The 17187-nt window shown below is 32.3% G+C and overlaps 2 protein-coding genes across 3 annotated transcripts; both read left to right on the top strand.

Annotated features, from left to right (window-relative positions):
* The first annotated feature begins 2547 nt into the window (after window positions 1–2547).
* On the top strand, window positions 2548–8449 carry LOC127075928 (tRNA-specific adenosine deaminase TAD1). 2 transcript variants are annotated; one of them, XM_051017449.1, is made up of 10 exons: window positions 2548–2819; window positions 2953–3073; window positions 6344–6531; window positions 6628–6708; window positions 7007–7120; window positions 7236–7405; window positions 7489–7565; window positions 7641–7760; window positions 7960–8047; window positions 8137–8449. In XM_051017449.1, exons 1-10 carry the CDS (start codon window positions 2669–2671, stop codon window positions 8245–8247), a joined length of 1221 nt encoding a protein of 406 aa, XP_050873406.1. In that variant the 5' UTR covers window positions 2548–2668; the 3' UTR covers window positions 8248–8449. The 2 variants fall into 2 exon arrangements, with proteins under 2 accessions (XP_050873406.1, XP_050873407.1); XM_051017450.1 differs by having other exon boundaries at window positions 2671–2819; window positions 2961–3073.
* Window positions 8450–11365: 2916 nt separating this feature from the next.
* LOC127075927 (uncharacterized) lies at window positions 11366–13823 on the top strand. The gene is made up of 6 exons (XM_051017448.1): window positions 11366–11681; window positions 11890–12446; window positions 12520–12712; window positions 12793–12857; window positions 12985–13195; window positions 13289–13823. Exons 1-6 carry the CDS (start codon window positions 11520–11522, stop codon window positions 13646–13648), a joined length of 1548 nt encoding a protein of 515 aa, XP_050873405.1. The 5' UTR covers window positions 11366–11519; the 3' UTR covers window positions 13649–13823.
* The last annotated feature ends 3364 nt before the right edge of the window (window positions 13824–17187 follow it).

Genomic DNA, 17187 nt, shown 5'->3' with positions numbered 1-17187 from the left:
ACTAAAATCCATAGGATAATATTTTTCAACTAAAGAACAAATAGTATCAATGCTAAAAGCTTTATATCCATCCTTAGGAGATAAAGAACAAGAAAGAGTTAATAAATCCATTGTCTGTTCACTGAATCTGCTATTCAACTCTTGTAACTGTTTGTCAATGGTAGTGAAAAAGATTTCAACTTTAAAGTAATGTTGAATTGTGACTTGATTCTCTTCAAGACGGGAGCGTCCAAATCTTGTTGTTGAATGAACATCATTAAGATCAGGAATCTCAATACCATGCTTTTCACAAAAAGTTACCACTTTAGTAAACAATATATCCCAACCATTTCCTCTCAAACCTTGAATAAGATGTTTTGTTGAACGAACCAAGTTCATAGCATTAACTACATCTTGATTTTTTTTTGTAAGGCTTGACAAAGCATATATGTTATTCCCATGATTTCTTTCATCAAGTGCAAAATAAATATAAAATCAAATGCCTTCAAGTAATTGTAACAACTATCTGCATTCCCACGTATAGCATAACTCCCTCTATCTTTTGCAATTTTTTTTAAAAACTAAACAAGTTGCTTCATACATGTTTATCAAGCTAGAAATTGCTTCATACCCTTGGCCACGAATGTTAGAAACATCAAGGTTATGTCGAGAAAGTATATCACATATTGCTTCCTTAAGAGTTAAAGATGTGGTGTCTTTAACATGTGCCACATCAAAAAATCTCTCTTGTATTAAACCAACTTTATCAACAAATCTTAATACAAGAGCCATTTGTTCCTTTTTTGACTCATCATGAGCTTCATCAACAACGATACAAAATTTGGAATCACCAATTTCCTCACGAATACTCTTTTTCACCCTACTAGAAAGAATTTGCAAGAGCTCTTTTTGAATTTGATGTGAAGTATACTTGCAATTTTGTGGAGTATTTTCCATCACAACTTTTGCAACTTCATCATTGTAGGATGCTAAAAGTTTCAATAACTCAAGAAAGTTACCTTGATTTCTTGATTTGCTACTTTCGTCGTGACCCCTAAAAACACAAGCTTGTAGTGTTAACCAACGAACAATGTCAATTAAAGTCTTGAGTCGTAACCGATTATTCATTTTTTGACTTGAACTTTGCACTTGAATAACATTTCTAATATGACCATCTTGATTCAACAAGTCTTTACAAGCTTTCATTGCATTGTTGTGTGGTGAGCAAGAATCCTTCCCTATGTGTTTAAGAAAGGAGCAATGTTTTCCATTCCTAACTTTCTTCCAATTTCTAAAATCCATAGAAATAAAGACAAGTGATCTGGGACGCCCACTTAGTTTTTTGCTAAAAAGGTAACATGGTAAGCAATATGTGGCATCTTCAGATGGTGAATATTCTAACCATGATGGAAATATGCTAAACCAAGTATGTTGAAACCTTCTCGGATGATCCTCGTTACCGGACAAAGGATAGTTTTCTAAATAAATTTGATATGGACCCCATTTTAGATAAGCTCTTCATATTACATCCACTTGATTTGGTGGATATTTCCAAATCAGAGGACGCTTTCCAAGACCGCGTTCCAAAGAATTTTCAAAACCATGATGCTCTTCAATTGTTGGATTCTCAAGAACTGTTTCAGATTCGGATGTTGGGATTATAATTTCTTCATCTCTCTCTTCTCTTTCAATTTCACATGTTTTCCTTTTGAAAAAAGAATCAATTTTCCTATTATTCATCTTTACTCTTCCTATAATATCATATCAGATCCAAAAATCAATTTAGAGAACGTAAAAATCAAAAGAGAAAAAAATTAATAAACTTAATTAATCAACTTTAATCCGTTTTCAAATACCGGTAACTTCACTATTAGAAATTAGCAGCAACAATGATTAAATAAACCTTATTACAGTGTATAAATATATTTGTAAATTACAGTGTTATGAATTGACTTAATAAACCTCATATAGATTATTTTAACACATCAAGAAAGAAGAACCCTAAAAATCTCAAAAACACAAATCAAACAATCACTTTAATTTGTTACTTTTTATAAAAGAAGAATGAATAAAGTTTTTTACCTGTTAGATGCCGATCACTTTAATCTGTTCCGATTCCGGTGCCGGTAGCAAACCCATATGAGAAAGAAAGGAAAGGTAAGAGCTTTTTACCTTATCTGTATTTTAACCTAACGTTAAATGAAAAAGAAAAAAGAAAAAAGAAAAATTAATTTTAATTTAGAATAAGGATATTTTAGTAATTTAATATGTATGAATTAAAAAAAAAAAGTTGAGGGATGGCCGTCGCCTTCCCATGTCCCCTCAATTACGCTACTGTGTTCAAAAGATTCACTAAATCAAAAAGTTTTCAAAAATACATATTGCTCGTAACATCATAGTCATTCATGCTTTTTGTCCAATACACATATTTTCACTACGAATTAAACTCATCAAGTGTTGTCTATGAATCTCATAATAGTACGATATCGCACTTTGTGTACTAGTTTTTTTTTGAGTTAATAAGAGATTTTAACTAATAGATTTAAAAAAAAAGAGTCGAGGAAAAAGTAACAAGTAATGACATATGGGCCTATGGTAGAAGCCCATTTCAGGGTAGTAACTTCTCAGTTCAGTTCACTCTTCTTCCTCACCATACTGCTATACACACATTCAGTGTTGTTGCTAAGCCATGTCTATGGCTTCTTCTGACGGAACGAGTTTAGGGCAAAGAATATCCGAAAAGGTTATTTCTTTATACAATTCCTTTCCAAAGAAAGGCAAACCTCAAGGCCGTGAAGTCACTGTTCTCGCTGCTTTCCTTCTCTCTTCTCCTTCCAATGGTTTTCTCTCTTCTTCCCCTTTTCTCTTTCCAATTTTCAAATTTTTAATCTAGATCAAATGAAAAACAATTAAATTTTTATTTATTGTTATGGATTTTACTTATTCAGTTTTTATCTGATTTTGGGGTTTAAGAATTGAAGGTTGTTGCACTTGGAACTGGAACAAAGTGTATTGGACGGTCTCTGTTACGCCCTTATGGTGATGTTGTTCATGATTCCCATGCTGAAGTTATTGCTCGAAGAGCTTTAATCAGGTTTTCTTCATATCTTGTTTTTCCACTGTTGTTCGGTATATTCTCTGTAACTAACTTGGAGTTGGAAGTTTTGTTACTGTGACCAGTTGATGGTAATGTGATGTCTTGAATCTCTTGATAGTATAGACTTGTTTCTTCATCATATTCATGTATACTCGTGAATCGATTATAAGACACTGACACCTAACACCGGTAATAATTTAAGAAAATGAAATAATTGAATGTGTTTTTACTGATACATAAAAGAAAGATCGAAAGGAAAACTTGAATGTTTGCATTCATCCATTAATAAAAGAAATCCTGAACTACAAGCTTAAGCTTCTAGTTGCACGCAGGCTGCACATATATAGTGTTGGTGTAGCAAACTGGTATAGCAAAGAAAATGAACGGATTAACAAGCTTCCTAACTGCCTGACGAATCCCCGCTCAAGCTGGGTCGCATATGTTGAGAAGGTCAATCTTGGAAATAAGAGAATGAAAAGGAGTTGATTTAAGAGCGTTTGTAAAGGGATTTGTATGTTGTTGAGATGTGGTGATAGGAAGAAGGTGGAAAAGTGGATGTAGGAGTTTTTCTCGAACCAAGTGACTGTCTAAGTCGATATGTTTTGTTCTCTCATGAAATGAGGAATTTGCTGCAATGTGTCTTGCAGGTTGGATGTCACAATATAGCAAAGCAGTGTGTTTATCTGGCAGCTTGAAGAAGGTGTGTTAGCCATTGTATCTCACAAACAATGGAAGCCATTGTGTTGTACTTAGCTTCAGATGAACTTTTAGAAATGGTAGCTTTCTTTTTCGATTTCAAGGATATGAGAGAGTGACCTAGAAAGATGCAAAATCCAGTCACTGATTTTCTGGTATCTGGACAGGTGGCCCAGTCACTGTCAAAGAAGGCTTTGGAAGGTCCAAACGAATCTAGTATGATCATCAACAATTGTTAAGAAATAACTAAAACCATCTATGGATATATTATTGATAGGTCCCTAAATATCCGTGTGAAGAAAATGAAAAGCATGCATAGTGGTAGTGTTACTATGAGGAAAAGGTAATTTGGTTTGTTTAGCCAAACGACAAGAATCACACATCAAACTTTTATTAATATTAATGTAGGGAAACAATTTACACATAGTATAGGAAACATGTATAGTGCCATACATCAAAATTATTGTTATGTGTAGTACTAATGTTGCTAAGACAGATTTTATCATTGCTGAAACAAAACAAAAAACTGTGAGCTATTGGATCATGGTTGAGTATGTGAGACTATTGATGTGGTTCACTCCCAATCATCCTATTGGAAGCGAGATCTTAAATAATGCATGAGTTTTGAGAGAATATGACATTGCAATTCAGGTTAGTGGTTAACTTAGAGATTGAGAGTAAATTAAAGTTAAATTGAGGTATATAAAGAACATTTTGAAAATATAGATTCTTGATGAAATAGATGTTTCCACTTTCCAGTATAATATGTAATTATTCTGTGCCCATTTGGAAAACTGAAAGTCACAACACATGTTTGATTTTTTGAATTTTATGGAAAGATCTAATAGAAGGACACACATGGTCCGATGCACCATAATCTAGTATTCACAATGTATTTTTATGAAAAGAGTCAACTGTTCTGGAGATGTTAGATATGATCACAAGTTTGTCATTGTGAATTGATTGGGATGTCTCAGCCTTAGAGGATTTTAGAAGATTGATGAGATATTTGTAGTCTTCCTTGCTGAGGGTATGTGTATCATCTGTATGAGGCGTGTCATTGTCTTTCTTGTGGTCATCGTTGGAATCTTGATGGAGTTGGCCTCTTGTCATGTATCCAGGGGGAATTCATGCTTGAAATAATAGTTTTCGACTGTGTGGTTTGTTTTGCTACAATGACTGCAGAGCATGGAGTTCCTTGATGGCCATCTCCAGAAGGATGAGGATCTTGCTGAATAACCATTGTATAAGTCTTGTTGAGCGAAGGAAGAGGGTCCATAAGAAGGATTTGGGTGTGTGTGCTGTTATAACTGTCATTAAGACCTCCGGAGAAACAGGTAATGTACTGCAAATGTTTGAATTTTTGCCCATAAAGACTAAGGGCGCAAGAACATTTTGGTGAACATGTGCAAGAAGGGGTGGGACGAAGGGATTCAAGTTCATCCGGACAATCTTCAGATCAGTGAAATAGTGGAGAGGTTGCGATTGGCTTGCTTGGTGGAGTGAAGATCTTTGAGCGAATCTGAAAAACGGAAATGATTGCATTTGGTATAGCGATCTTGTAAATTTTTCCACAATTCCGCCACATTATCAAAGCAAATGGTGCTCATAGCAATTTGGGGATTCAGGGTTCTGGTAATCCACGGCAATACCATATTGTTGCACCTATCCCCGAGTTCGAAATTAACATCAGTTGAGGAAGGTTGTGTGATTGAGCCATTGATGAAACTGATTTTGTTCTTGGACGATAAGGCTCGTTTCGCTGATTTGCTCCAACTGTGATAATTTGAATCGTTGAGCGGTGGTGTGACGAGAACGGCGCCGGGGGCCTGCGTGAATTGCATAAGGGATCGGATAGATTGCTGTGATTGGAAGTTTCTGAGGAAGAATCGGAATCTTCCATGGAAGAAGATCGAAAGAAGAAGAATGATAAAGGAATTTCAGAATTAGTTTTTGCGTAAAAGGAATGGTTTTCTTCTGTTACCATATTGCTGACAGATAACAGAAAGATTGCAAGGCAAACTTGAATGTTTGCATTCATCCATTAATGAAAGAAATCTTGAATTACAAGCTTAAGCTTCTAGTTGCACAGAGTCTGCACATCTATAGTGCTGGTGTAGCAGATTGGTATAACAAAGAAAATGAAAGGACTAACTAACAAACTTTTAACTGCCTAACATCCTAACTTAACTTCCTAACAGACATAACCAACTAATAATTACAAAATGATTTCCAATATGTATCCAGATGTGTTGGTGTCAGTGACACCTTCAAACTGAAATGGAATGTCAGTGCTGCATAGATATATACAAACTTTTACATTGCATTTTTCAAAAGTTTTCAACAAGGTTTTCAATTGTGGTTCCTTAGGTATTCTTCATATTGAGAAGAATCATTGTTGATGTGTCCAATGTGATTGATGCGACTTCAACTGCTGTTGTGATGATGTCAAAATACTTTGTCGCAACGGAGACCACAATTGGAAACCTTTCTTTTAAATCTTGGTTACTGATTACCATAACATCTTGCAATGTGAGAAGATATTATTTCATATGTTTCTATTTACACCAGGTTCTTCTATACACAGATTCAATATCTTTCTGAAACTAGTACCAAGTCTGCACTGAGCAATGGAGGAAAACGGTTCAAATTTGATGATGACAACTTAGCATTCGAGTTGGACCGAGGGTGTCTTGACAAACGGAAATATACGTTGAGAAGTGGTTGGAAATTACATATGTACATATCACAGTTACCATGTAATCTATTTTATCACATTCTTCTATTTGCTTCCTTTATTTGTTACATTGTGGGTTAGGTTCAAGGGTAATTTCGTTTTGTGTTGCATTTTGTAGGTGGAGATGCTACACTGAGCTCGCATGTCGCTCTGTTGCAAAGTGTGCCATTAGGAGAAAATGATTCACATTCATCATTATGTAAGCTACATTTTATGTATAACATGTTTAAGGCCAAGAGAAAGGTTAGATATATGAAATTAAGAAAATGTCCAACATTTAGTAATTAATAATTGGACTTTTGGTTCCCTTTGGACTATCTGCAACTTTGGTCCCTTCATTTTTTTTGCTGAATCTCTTTCCCGTTGATTATAATTATTACTAAATTTGATGTTATGTTTTCTTTTCCAAATGTTATAATCAATGGATATTTTTTAATTTGAACCTTAACTGTTGTTTTTTCTGGTCTGAGGATAAATACTTTTGCCCTTCATTGCAGTGAATAGTTCAAAACAAATAGGGACGGTCCAGAGAAAGCCAGGTCGCGGCGATACAACCTTGTCAGTTAGTTGTTCTGACAAGATAGCACGTTGGAACGTTGTTGGCGTCCAAGGTTAGATATGCTTAAAGCCATGGTTGTTTGTGAGTTGGCAGATGGTGCATCGAAATAGTGTCGATGGTTACATTTTTTGGGTGAAATATAGTATAACTTGTTCGTCATATACCAGGAGCTTTGCTTTCGTACTTTCTCCAACCTGTATATCTTTCGTCAATTACTGTTGGTCTGCCGCATAGCAGTCCTGAAAATTTTTCTTTGGAGGATAACTTGAAAAGAGCTTTGCATGACCGTATCCGACACTTGGAGAATGAGCTAACATCTCCATTTCTAGCAAACCAAGTACGTGGATATTTAGTATATCTGTTAACAAGATAAAAGTTGAATGGTAGGATGCTGAATTTGATATGTTTTTCATTTCCTAGCCACAATTTCAGTCTGCTCCGGTGCCGCCAAAGGATTTTCTGCAATCTGAGAGTTCTGCTAACAATTTGACATGCGGGTACATGCGTAAAAAAAAGTTCATATTAATGTATGTTTTTTTTTGTTGCATTTAACTGAATGTTGAAAATTTCAGGTATTCTATATGTTGGAATGAATGTGGCTTGCATGAAGTCAGTTTGGGAACTACTGGTAGAAAGCAAGGCACCTCCGCGAAAGGAGCACTATATCCATCAACAGAGTCGTCTTTATGCAAGTAAGCTGACAATTTGCACCTAGACCTAAACTATGTTTGGATAAATAGTTTAATTAAATACTTATAGCATAAATGCTTATCATATAAGTGATTATGTATACGCTTTTTCTATGAAAAAAGATATATTAAAATAAGTCAATCTAAACAGGCTCCTACTACATATTTTTCTTCTCGAATACTGACTATAATTGCTTTTCAGAAAGAGGCTGTTAGAGGTTTTCTTGTCAGTGAGAAAAGAGTGCTTGGCCATGTCCGTGGACGATGATTTTACGTACAGAGAACTTAAGGTATTTCATGCAATGATCTAGTTTATGTCGAGAATGAATGTTTTTGTTCTTTCGTGTTTTCACCTGTTTTGCATTGCGAATCTTTGCAGGACGGCGCAGAAGAATATCATTTAGCTTCAAAGATTTTTAAAGGGAAGCCACCTTTTAGCAACTGGTTTGTAAAACCCTTGGACTGTGAGAAATTCCCCATTTCAAAATAATAATACATTTATGTTGAATTCACCATGGATAAAATGAACATCTAGGGGACTTTAAGTGAGAAGCAATTTTTCAGAGAGAGGAGTGTATATTAAAATGAAAACAGTGCTGGCTTCAAGATTGCAAATCAAAAGGCTCAATCTATCTGTTTTGTTTTTTGTTTGACTGAAAACTCTATCGTTAACACATTTCAAAGTTAGCACATGTGTTTAGCATTGGCATTGATGTTCAAAAATCCAAGTCAATTTGAACATTGCATGATTCTTGTTAGTTCTGTTCACAGTATGAGTAGAATACACTAAATGTTTTAGACAGGAACAAATAACAACACTTATTTATGTCATTTTGTTAACACTATTATGGGTGTTCGCAAACAATTCAATTTAAAGATAAATTTATTTTTTGCGGTTTAATTTCGTTTTTTTTTAATATTCAATTATAAATTATATATTTTTTATTAATTTTATAAAATACTATAAAATAGTATATTTGATGGAATATATAACTATCAATTATGGTTAAAATAAATCTATAAATAGATTAAATTAAACTAAAAAATAAGGATCAATGAACAATAAATTAAAATAACATATTATACTAATAAATATTAAAAAATATATATATTTGATTCGGTTTTGATAAATTAATTTAAAATTTGATGTGATGAGAGCCGTTTTTACAAAATGGCATCTGATGTTTTTGATTTTTTTTCTTCAATTTATAAAATTTTATTTATATCGATTTGAATTTTAATACACATAGTATTATCTAATATGTTACTAACAGTGTTTATAATGTAGTTTGTTAATTTTTTTCCAATAAAATAACAAAATATAAAGGAAAGAGATTCAACAATTTAAATGAAAAATATTTGTTTTTATAGAATTCATTTGCTTGTTTGTATTGCAACTTTGTTGACTCTGAATTTAGGGGTTAACCTAATTTATCGGCTTCTAAATGATATGGACCTAACTATTATTGGTGGGAATAATGAAACAAAACTTAATTAATAATCTTGGCTATCAATTACTTTAAAGAATATATTTATATTCAATTTTGTATTTTGTATTGAATAAAAACAGACTTACCAGATATTTCCTACACACTTAGTAAATATTTAGGATTCAAAACTCAAAAAGAAGCAAGCACGTGGATATTTGACTACTAAAATAGTAGTTTGTTTAATAGTTTTGGCCTAAATTTGAAGTAATTGACTATTAGTTAGAGTAATAACTAGTGAAAAATTGTGGTCTACATTTTGGTGCCTTTCCGTCCACGCAACATGAAAGTGGCTCATTAATTAATTGAGAATAAAAGAAACAATTCCATATAATACAAGAGTATATGATTTAATGAGATTGAACTAAAACCAACCAAGTAGACCCATTTTGTGCTTTCAAGGGTCTTGTATGCTCTTTTGTAAACATTTCTAAACCCTAAACATCAAATTGAAGAGTAAATGACGGGGAAAAATGTTGAATAGTCTTTATAGTCAATTCAAAATTAGACTTTACAGACTACAAATATAATATTCAAACAGTTAATACTTATGTATAAAAAAATATAACTTAGCATTTTGGTGAGATGGTAATAACACCATCCTTCAAACACTCTATGGTTGATTTGACACTCAAAATATGTTTTTTGGTTGGGTGACAATAAATAGAAGATATCAAGTTCCAATTTGAAACATCAAATATTGTTGGAAGATGTTTGGCCAACTACACTCACACATTGCATGAATGCTTCAGCCAAGTGTTCGAATCTAAGCTAATCTAAATTAAAGATGTAAAATAATGCAAATTAAAATTAATAAATATTACTGTTTAATAAGTTGAATGTCATTTTATAAATATCGTTTTCAATCAGAATTTGATATGTTGAATGTCATTTTATATTAATGTTTTAGTTGATTTATAAATATAATTTGTTAGTTTAACTTAATCTATTTATTTATTTATCAATTTTCTTAATTTAAAGACTGTCCTTTGAAAATCCTAATCCTAACTAGATGGCATAATAATTTGTTTAATTAAAAACTTTTGTTTTAAATTGTTTCATATATAGATACAAGAAAATACTTGTGCATATATATAGTATTTGTAATCCAGCTTTTCATTATAATGATTTCATTTATTAGAATAATTTACAATTTTAAATTAGGCAAAAATTCTTTAAAAACATAACCAAATTATCCTCTTTCATATTTTATATTTTATTAAGTTTGATTGCTTTGTTTGAATAAACTCTGTTTTTCTTGATTAAATTTTAACCCGGTTTGTTTTAGTTTTAAATTTTTTTTTTTTTAAAATGGTTTTTCAAAGTATTCCAAATTTTTTTATATTCATTTTTTTCAAAAGATTAATTTTGACGTTCTTTAAACATACATTATTGAATCAAAATATAGTCAAAATCGTAATTTTTTTAAAATTTTATATTTTAAAAATAATTTTTATGAAAAACTATTTGAAATAGCTTCAAAATTAAGTATTTTTTCTTAAATTTTGATATCCAAAAAAATTTAAATATAATAAAATATTTAAAATAATATTATAAAAATAACTATTCAAATCGATTTTTCATTTGAAACTTTTATGAAAAAAAAAATTTATTATATTTTTTTTACACAAAATTATGTTACACTATAAATATCATTTTTTTAAAAAGGCAAAATAAACGGGCAATTTATCCTACATAATCTTTTGATAAGATTTTTTACAGAGATAATTTTTAAATAAATTTTCTTTATTGGATTTAGACTTAATCCCTCTAAAGTTTTAGGTTTCATTTATTTTTGTAATTTCTAATAATGATAAATAATTTTTTTTTTAAATGTTAATCAATTTTTTAATATGTTTGAAAGATAATTGACAATTTTTTTTAAGTAATATTAGATTTCAATATATTATATATTATATATTATATTTTACATCAAGTTTATTATTTTAAAGTACTTTTATAATCTTATTATTAAAAATATATAAGTATCAAACTAATATAGAAATACTGCAACAAATTAGATTGTTTTTTCTCTAAAATTTTGAGATTAAGATAAAGAAAAGTACTATAGTAAATTTAAATACTAAGTATATAGATTTGAATAAACCATATCCATAAACTAGACTAACTCACCATAACATGGTTGACTTAAAACTAACACCAATAGAATTCTAAAAATACAAGGACCATATTCATTTTACACCCATAGCTTCTCTCTTTCTCTTTCAACAACCTCTTTCAAGAGTTAGAGAAACTAGATTGATTGAACTCAAACATGAACAAGGACAATGAAACATATCTCAAACTTTTTCAACGAGGTTCTAATAATCATCATAGGACTTGTTTCTTCTCCAAAAAAGCTAAAGTTACCACAACCATAGTTGCTTTGTTTTGCTTAGTAGCAACTTTTTGTTATTATTTTGCCGCCTCCAATAATGTGAGTTTTCATCTATATTTTCATTTTTCCCACTTTCTTTTTATCAACTAGTGTGGCTAAGATTTCATAACGAGGAGTATGTCACGATTTCGAATATACGTATGTACATATATATTAATGTCTCTGCATATCTATCAACTGAATTCGTTCGTCGAGACTTTTTATGAGTTGTTTTTACAAGAAACTAATCTTAAAATTATTTTTATAGAACATAATTTCAGGTGATTATTTCATTCCAAATCAAAACCCTTCATCCATCCAAACAAACAAACACCAAAAACAAGAATTCCCACTTATATGCACCAATGGGAACAAGACCAATACACAAACATGTCCAAGAGACTACTATCCTACAAAACATAACCCAACAAATCAATATAGCCATGTTTGTCCCTCGTACTTTAGATGGATCCATGAAGATCTAAAGCCATGGAGAAAACAAGGAATCACAAAGGAAATGTTGAAAGAAGCAAGAGAAACAGCACACTTTAAGATTGTGATTGTGGATGGAAAGTTGTATGTGGAGAAGTATAAGAAGTCAATTCAAACAAGAGATGTTTTCACTTTGTGGGGTGTTTTGCAACTTTTAAGGTTGTATCCTGGGAAGTTGCCGGATTTGGAACTCTTGTTTGATTGTGATGATAGGCCTGTTGTTCCTTCGGATAAGTTTCATGGCCCAAATGCTTCACCACCTCCTTTGTTTAGATATTGTTCTAATCAATGGAGTTTGGATATTGTCTTCCCTGATTGGTCCTTTTGGGGATGGTAAATTCTAAACTAACTTCACTTCTTTCTCTATTATATTCATAAAATGGTGTTTAAACAAATCTATATACAGGGCTGAGATAAATATAAAGCCATGGAATGGACTCTTGAGAGAGATAAAAGAAGGGAACAAAAAGACCAAATGGAAGGATAGAGTACCTTATGCTTATTGGAAGGGGAACCCTCTTGTTGCTGACACTAGGAAAAACCTTATGACATGCAATGTTACATCAGAAAATGATTGGAACACTCACCTATACATACAAGTATTTTTCTTAATCAATTTCGTGTTATGTTTTTCATGTCAAACGAAGATTGATTCATTGTATGTATGTTTGTGTCATAGGATTGGAGAAAAGAATCCAACGAAGGTTACAAAAAATCCGGCTTAGGGGATCAATGCACATACAGGTTCAGTTATTTTAACTTCAGTTCACTTCAGCAGTTTTTTTGAACAGTTATTATTCTAGTCCGAACACATGATTTTTTTTTTGCAATGATGGAGATTGAATGCTGTGTTATTGTTTGTTTGTCATAGGTACAAGATATACATACAAGGTTTTGCTTGGTCTGTTAGTGAGAAATACATTTTGGCATGTGATTCCATGACATTATATGTAAAATCCGAGTACCATGATTTTTTCATGAGAGGCATGGTTCCATTACAACACTATTGGCCTATTAGAGATGATTCTAAATGCACATCTCTTAAGTTTGCTGTAGAATGGGGCAACAATCACACCGATAAGGTCTCTCTCTTTCATTCTCTTGAGTATTATGCAATGAGACAAAGTTTATGTTCTATATCACATGTTTAATGTTACCTTAAATTTATCTATCAGGCACAAGCAATAGGAGAGGCTGCCAGCAGATTCATACAAGAGGATTTAAACATGAACAATGTATATGATTACATGTTTAATCTTCTTAATGAGTATGCAAAGCTTTTGAGGTTCAAACCAAGTATACCTCAAGGAGCTGTGGAATTTTGTTCTGAAACAATGGCATGTGATGTAAATGGTATACAAAATAAGTTCATGGAGGAGTCAATGGTGATGTCTCCTAGTGATTCAAATCCATGCACTATTCCTCCTCCATATGATTCTTTGACACTACAAGAAGTTTTAGAGAGAAATGTTAATTCAACAAGACAGGTGGAAATTTGGGAAGATGAATATTGGTTGAATAAAAATATTGGATAATAGTTTTGGCTTAGTTCTTAATTTTTTGTTTTTAGTTTATGTATTTATTTTATAGTCTCTGAAATCTATAAAATTACATGTTTTTAGTCCTTACCAAAAGATTGAAATAATGAAGTTTGTAGCTATTGAAAATTGAACACAGATTTAAAACAAAAATTGAGATAATTATAGTGACGCCTTTTTTGGTTTAAACTGCCAAGGTTGTATATGATCCTGCATCCTTTTTAGAATCACCCCTCCTTTACAGTTACAATTGGGGAAAATGAAGCATTGTTGCTATTTTTTTTATACATTCATTCATATTTAACAGAAATTCAAAATTACATGATTAAAATTCTTTATAAATCATTTTGATATGCGTAATTTAGAGATTATTCTTTAGTAATTTAAGAAGAAAAATATAAATTATAGTTAAAAAAACATTTAAGAATTATATTTTTATTTATTTTTATTAAAAAATGAATATCTAGGCAGAAGCAAGTATGATTTTCTCTGGAGGTCCCTTCCTTAAATCAGACTGCTATGGAGATGACAGGTGGACAAGTCTAGAAATGGCTCAAGAAAAATGGTATTCTCACATGGAGCTTAACTGTGAAATATGTCACGGTGAACAAAATTGGCGCAGCAAAACCATTTCACAAATTAAGTATTACCTCAGCATTGACCAAGCAGATTTTTCAAATAGAAACAAAAGCCAAAATATACTTTGGTGAATTTGTGTTTGAATAGACAGTAGAGCATGTTGAATCATTTTCTATAAATCTTCCAATAGCTTTTCCTTGTATGATCTTTGTGATCATCTTGAAACAACACCTTGATATTGTGAATCAAGGAGATGTTAAGAAGAAAAAGGCTATGCCCTTTTGACAGAAAACTGTTTGTTGGGACACATGTCTCAGACATTATGGTGCCTCAGTTCAATTTGCTGGTGAAAATTACCCTCCTATCTCCAAAGCCACTAAAAACAATGTGTTGATCGAGCTAATGAAAGTGTCAAAATCTCTACAAGACACAATAACTGCAACTATAGTCAGGAAGGAAGAGATATATGCTTTAATCATCTTAATGACAAATGAGGATAAAGCTGCAGAAGAGGATGATGCTGACAACGAGGATAATGAATTTTCTCAATCAGCTGAAGGTGAATTAGCTGGAAACTCAGAATCCTTAAGTAAAGAAGAATCAGACAGTGAAAATGAGGAATCTGGAAGTGAATTTGGGACTGGAGAAGAGGAAGACAACTATGAAGAGTAAGTTGTTTGATGTTGTCAATCAAGATATGCCAGACATCTGGTCTGACATGTGGTACCTGATGAAGCTGGTTGCTGATTTCTTTACATCAATTTTCTTTTCTTTTGTTGTTTGGCCCTCGCATGGTAACTTTTACTTATAATGGTGATGTAACCTTGAAATTTTTTGAACTTAGTTAGTAACCTTCTATTTTATGACAAGAACTGATGTTCAAGCATTAAGGTCGATATCTTGTTTGCTTACTCCTATTCAGACTTGTGTTTGTGCTAACATACTAACCTATGGACTGACTAACTGATCTTGATGAGGAATATCTTTGCCAAATTGTGGCAAAAAGGGGGAGTAATGGTATGAATGGGGTAGTTTGTCTAACTACTAACTCTGTTGACCATTGATATGTTTAGTACTCACTGATTTGTCTGGTACTAACTGATTTTCAGTGTGCACAAATGCTGAAGTATCTAGCCTAACATTTGGGCCTCAACCTTGTGTGGTGATGCCTGTTAGTAATAACTTATGATATCTGATTACTGACTACTAACCTTGTGTACATGCATGACTAACTCACTTGAATGATTGCACGTCTATTCTTATAGAGCATTGTGTGTAGCAAACTTATGATATTGTATTTGTGTGTAACTATCTCATAATGTATGAATTATGCTCTGGTTGAATTATGCTCTAGTTTGTGCTGCTTCTGTTGCTACTACTATATGCTCTGATGGATATTATTTTACTACTGTTGTTGTTGGTCTAAGTATACCTATGACACTTAGCTATATTTCTGCTTGAAAGAGTTGTTTTGCCAAAATTTTCCAAAGAGGGAGATTGTTGGTCATATTGGGATTGACTGCATTATGCAAAACAACATGGATTTTTCTCAAGCTGGTTATGGTGTAGAAGGGACACATGTTGAACTTGATGTTTAAACATGTGGGCTGTAACATCTGATCTCTTGGAAACAGACAAATGTAAATTGCACTCGGTTCAGTTTTTATCTATCCAAGACTCACTATACAACAGAAGATCTACTAGATATGAAGTGCAGTTAATTTGGATGTACATGTGCAACATGTGAAACACGATGTTCTAGCATGTGCAGTACAACATATGGCTTTGTTCAGCAGACCTTGATGGATGTTGTTTGGTGTGCAATTTCTGATTGAGATTCAATTAAACTTGCTGCAGTTATTTTGGAAATATTTTGTTGGTTTGTCTGACAACCGAAGATGTTCAAATCAGATTTAAATATGATTTAAGTTTTAGTTCGAAATATAAAAAATCATGTATTTTGGAGAGATTTAAGGAGAAAATCATATCCAAGTTGTTCAACTATTTTGTGGAAGAATTAAATGCAAATATCCAAGTGGAAAAATCCCGCTATATAAGGAGACTCAATTCTCATTGTTTGACAAGAGTTTTAGTGTGCAAGAACTAGGTTCTTTGTGCTAGGGTTTGAGTGTTTGTTACTTGTATTCCACGCTAATGCCATAACTGGATTAATGTTGAATCTAATTTTGTACACCATGTGTTTCAGTAATTTGGCATAGTTGGTTTGTCTTAGTTGAGTTGTAATATTCAACATTGTTAATTGAATTGTAACCACCAATCACGAGTTGTGTGATATAGAAGAAAGTGAGTAGGTTCTCATATTTAGGGGGAGTCCTTAAATAGAAAGGAACTATTATTATTAAGAGGATTTGAACAATATAGGATTGTTTGGTTCTTGTAATATTAAGTGGATTAATTCAAAGTAATGGATTTTCCTTTCTTGGGAAGAGTGCCCCCCCGGAAGTAGGTGTGGTTTCACCGAACTAGGTTACCAATCTCTTTTGTTATTTTTCTGCTTTCTGTAATATTTTATTATTGTCATATTACTATCATCCTGGTTCAAGAAGTTGGACAAGTTGTCACAACAATTTCCCTTTGTGGAATAGGATTTCACCAAAGTTCTTTAAGATAGCAAAATTATACATGGTCGAATTCGACAACTTGTGAGTGAAATTACCAAACAATCTAATTTGAGCAGAAACAATGGAAATACATTGCTTCAAATGCAACTTCTTATCCTCAAATCTATACACATTCCTGGACCTCTAAACTTGATGAAAGATAGAGACAATACAAGCCATGATAACAGTCTGAACTTGAGGAGACCAATTCACAAGAATGACTGCCTTGCAGTCCAAGAAATTATGAATGTTCCCATGTATGCTAAACATATCCTTAAACCAATTCCATAAATTTTGGACAAAAGATCAGTTAAAGAATAAATGTTTGGAAGTTTC

Source organism: Lathyrus oleraceus, chromosome 4 (assembly GCF_024323335.1).
Source record: "Lathyrus oleraceus cultivar Zhongwan6 chromosome 4, CAAS_Psat_ZW6_1.0, whole genome shotgun sequence".
In the NCBI taxonomy this organism is placed as follows: Eukaryota; Viridiplantae; Streptophyta; class Magnoliopsida; order Fabales; family Fabaceae; genus Lathyrus; species Lathyrus oleraceus.
Note: the sequence above shows the minus strand (reverse complement) of the source record. Positions and strands in the feature narration are given on the sequence as shown.

What these genes read in the sequence shown, in the direction of transcription:
- LOC127075927 (XM_051017448.1), top strand. Translation starts at nt 11,520, where the DNA reads ATGAACAAGGACAATGAAACATATCTCAAACTTTTTCAACGAGGTTCT. An exon ending in GATTGGTCCTTTTGGGGATG is followed by an intron (nt 12,447 to 12,519) that starts GTAAATTCTAAA and finishes ATCTATATACAG; the next exon opens with GGCTGAGATAAATATAAAGC. An exon ending in ACACTCACCTATACATACAA is followed by an intron (nt 12,713 to 12,792) that starts GTATTTTTCTTA and finishes TTTGTGTCATAG; the next exon opens with GATTGGAGAAAAGAATCCAA.
- LOC127075928 (XM_051017449.1), top strand. Translation starts at nt 2,669, where the DNA reads ATGTCTATGGCTTCTTCTGACGGAACGAGTTTAGGGCAAAGAATATCC. An exon ending in CTCCATTTCTAGCAAACCAA is followed by an intron (nt 7,406 to 7,488) that starts GTACGTGGATAT and finishes TTCATTTCCTAG; the next exon opens with CCACAATTTCAGTCTGCTCC. An exon ending in ACAGAGTCGTCTTTATGCAA is followed by an intron (nt 7,761 to 7,959) that starts GTAAGCTGACAA and finishes ATTGCTTTTCAG; the next exon opens with AAAGAGGCTGTTAGAGGTTT.